We start from the raw sequence: 2,913 nt of genomic DNA, 5'->3' as shown, positions 1-2,913 counted from the left end.
CAGATAACCGACTACCAGGCGAAAGGTTATGCCCATCAAGCTACGCCGCAGGAACTACAAGAATCGGATCCTAAACGCGTATGGTACCTTCCGTTGGGTGTGGTTGTTAACCCAAGGAAACCCGATAAACTGCGAATTGTCTGGGATGCAGCCGCCGCAGTGCAAGGAGTCTCATTCAATTCCCCTCCAAACCGTGCTTTGTCGTTATCGGCAGATAAAAATTGACCTAAGCGCGGATATTATGGAAATGTTCCATTAAGTGCAAATACGACCAGAGGATCGACATGCCCAAAGGTTCCTACGAAGGGACAACCCAGCAGCGCCAGTAAAAGTTTTGGTGATGGATGTGGCTATTTTTCGATCTACGTGCTCACCATGTTCCACCCAGTATGCCAAGAACGTAAATGCTGACGACCAAGCAGAAGAGTTTCCCAAACTATCTGGATAGCGTTGACAGCGTCGACGAAGCAGTTCAACTGGCTTTTGAAGTAAAAACAGTCACGACCGAGCAGGATTTCAAATAAGACATTGGACGTCGAACTCCGCCGAAGTGCTTAACCCTTTCCCGCCCATGACATTTTTCAGATTTAAAAAATCGAAAATGTTATTTTTAACCAAAAACGTAGAACAATACCTTATTTGTTGTCCCTAAATTATAGTTTGGACATACCAATTGTAAAATTTAAAGTGGTGCACTAAAGCACCAACAGGCACTTCAAGCATTTTTAATCTAAATGGTTTTTTTTTCAATCTTCTTCTTCTTCTTCTTCTTCTTCTATATACATAAAAATGAATTTCTGTCTGTCTGAACCTTATAGACTCCGAAACTACTGAACCGATCGGCGTGAAAATTTGTATGTAGAGGTTTTTGGGGCCGGGGAAGGTTCTTAAAATGGTTCGAGACCCCTCCCCCCTTTGGAAAGGGGGGCTCCCATACAAATGAAACAGAAATTTCTGCATAACTCAAGAACTAATCATAAAATAAATCAATTTTAGGCGAAACAAAGTTCGTCGGGTCTGCTAGTATATAATAAAATACGAGTTTTAATGCATCAACTGCTCAAATTAATCACCAGTATCATATATTTTGTTACAAAAATATAGCGGAAAAGCAAATCCAACATGATTCACTAAACATTACATAGGTAATTGATGATATGCGGTGTAACAATTTCGTTCTCGTGCCAAGCATAGCGGAGTACCACATTTGGATTATCGGAAATACGTGAAATGGTTTCGATGATTACATTGGCGGCATCGTTGTCTGTCAGTAATCTCTGGCCAATGTGATATTCCATCGAAACGAATCTCGAGAGTTGGTTCTGACACCACAGTTCTGGGTTTTTTCATCTGAACGCTAAGTGCAGCTTTGGATGGCCTTCCCTTGCGCTGGACAATATGCTTGCCGTATTTTATCAGAGAAACTGCTACATCCATACGAAACTCAAGCAATGTCATGTGTCTTTCTTCACCTCTTTGGAAGCAGTGGCGGCGATAAAGGAGCCATGCGTTAACCACACAAACGTCCAAGAAATGATGGAACACTCGAAGATAGTATTTTTTCGTGCCGATGTCAGTGCGATAAATTGCCACCAATTGATCGTTGAGATCAATACCTCCCATAGCTTGGTTGTAATCCTTGACGACTGCTGGCCGCTCGATTTCGACAAACTGTTTTTCCTTTGCAGACCATCGCTTCACCTACAATATGAAATATATGGAAGAATTATATTTTATTTTATTTTACCATATCGGCCGGTTGAATATCGCCATATGTAGATATGAGATGAATAATTTTGTTGTCCATCCACTTGACGACTTTGATCCCGTCGTCAGAAATCCGAGAATCGTGAGAACCACGACCATCTTTCTTCAACTGCTCATCCGACTTCATTGTAACGTTGGGTATACGATTCCGTCTGATCGTACCAGTATACTCGAATCCTTTTTCTTGTAACTCTTTCACCACCGCATAAGAAGAGAACCAGTTATCGGCAAACAAACGGAAGTGTTTATGTTGCTCTAAAGACGAAACCAGCTTCAAAACAATATCTCCGCTCACTCCTCATGTACCAGCAGCGTCATTATTGCTCTTTCCTTCATACACTTCAAAATCATGCAGGAATCCACTTTTACCTGCCCTTCCAGTAATTTTGATTCCAAATTTATGTGGCTTGTTTGGATTATATTGCCGAATATTGCACCTGGCTTTCGTTGGGACCATGATTTCGTCAATGCTCTGTTCAGATTCGGGTTCGATTTTCAAAAAATTTGCTCGTACTGCATCAATGAAAGGGCGAATCTTGAAAAGCTTATCGTACCCAGGTTCTCCGCGAAGTTTCATTGACGAGTTATCATTGAAATGAAGAAATCGCTTTATTTCTTCGAAACGATTGCGACACATAACATCGGCGATAGGAGCGTATCTAGTATCAGCAGCCCAATACATTCGGAAAGATGGAACTTTTACAATTCCCATCATTAGCAGCATTCCCAAGTACTGCTCTATTTCTCCTGAAGTGATCGCTTTATCCTCGTCTGATTTCTGTTGCATAGCATAGCATAGCATATCTGACCGCACACTATCCTGGGTTGGCTGTCGATAGGGACGTTAGATGCGCCAGAAAAACAGCCTGGGGCTTGGCATGTTTTTCATTCAACGATCCCTTTGTTCAACACCTGGCCAGGTCCTTACGATCAGTGGGGATTTGGGTGGGAAGTGTTGATTAGATACCTACTTAAGAAGATGCGGAGAACTCGCGCGACCTTCATAGGTATCTGGAGCTGGAATTTGGATGGGTTATTAAGGGGTGCTTTTCTTGGCGAAAGAGCTTGAATATTATATTTTTATTGGTATTGATATTCTAAAATGCGATGTTTTGTTCTTGAATGTAATATGGATGAATGGATTTT

General features: G+C 41.6%; 1 protein-coding gene across 1 annotated transcript; it reads right to left on the bottom strand.

Moving 5' to 3' along the window:
• Positions 1 to 1,030: 1,030 nt before the first annotated feature.
• On the bottom strand, positions 1,031 to 2,471 carry LOC134217613 (piggyBac transposable element-derived protein 3-like). Its single transcript, XM_062696415.1, has 2 exons — positions 1,748 to 2,471; positions 1,031 to 1,695 (listed from the first exon to the last, which is right to left on the bottom strand). The coding sequence occupies exons 1-2, from the start codon at positions 1,892 to 1,894 to the stop codon at positions 1,213 to 1,215; spliced, it is 630 nt and encodes a 209-aa protein (XP_062552399.1). The 5' UTR covers positions 1,895 to 2,471; the 3' UTR covers positions 1,031 to 1,212.
• Between the last annotated feature and the right edge of the window lie 442 nt (positions 2,472 to 2,913).

The sequence above is a fragment of the Armigeres subalbatus genome, chromosome 1 (genome assembly GCF_024139115.2).
Source record: "Armigeres subalbatus isolate Guangzhou_Male chromosome 1, GZ_Asu_2, whole genome shotgun sequence".
NCBI lineage: Eukaryota > Metazoa > Arthropoda > Insecta > Diptera > Culicidae > Armigeres > Armigeres subalbatus.
Note: the sequence above shows the minus strand (reverse complement) of the source record. Positions and strands in the feature narration are given on the sequence as shown.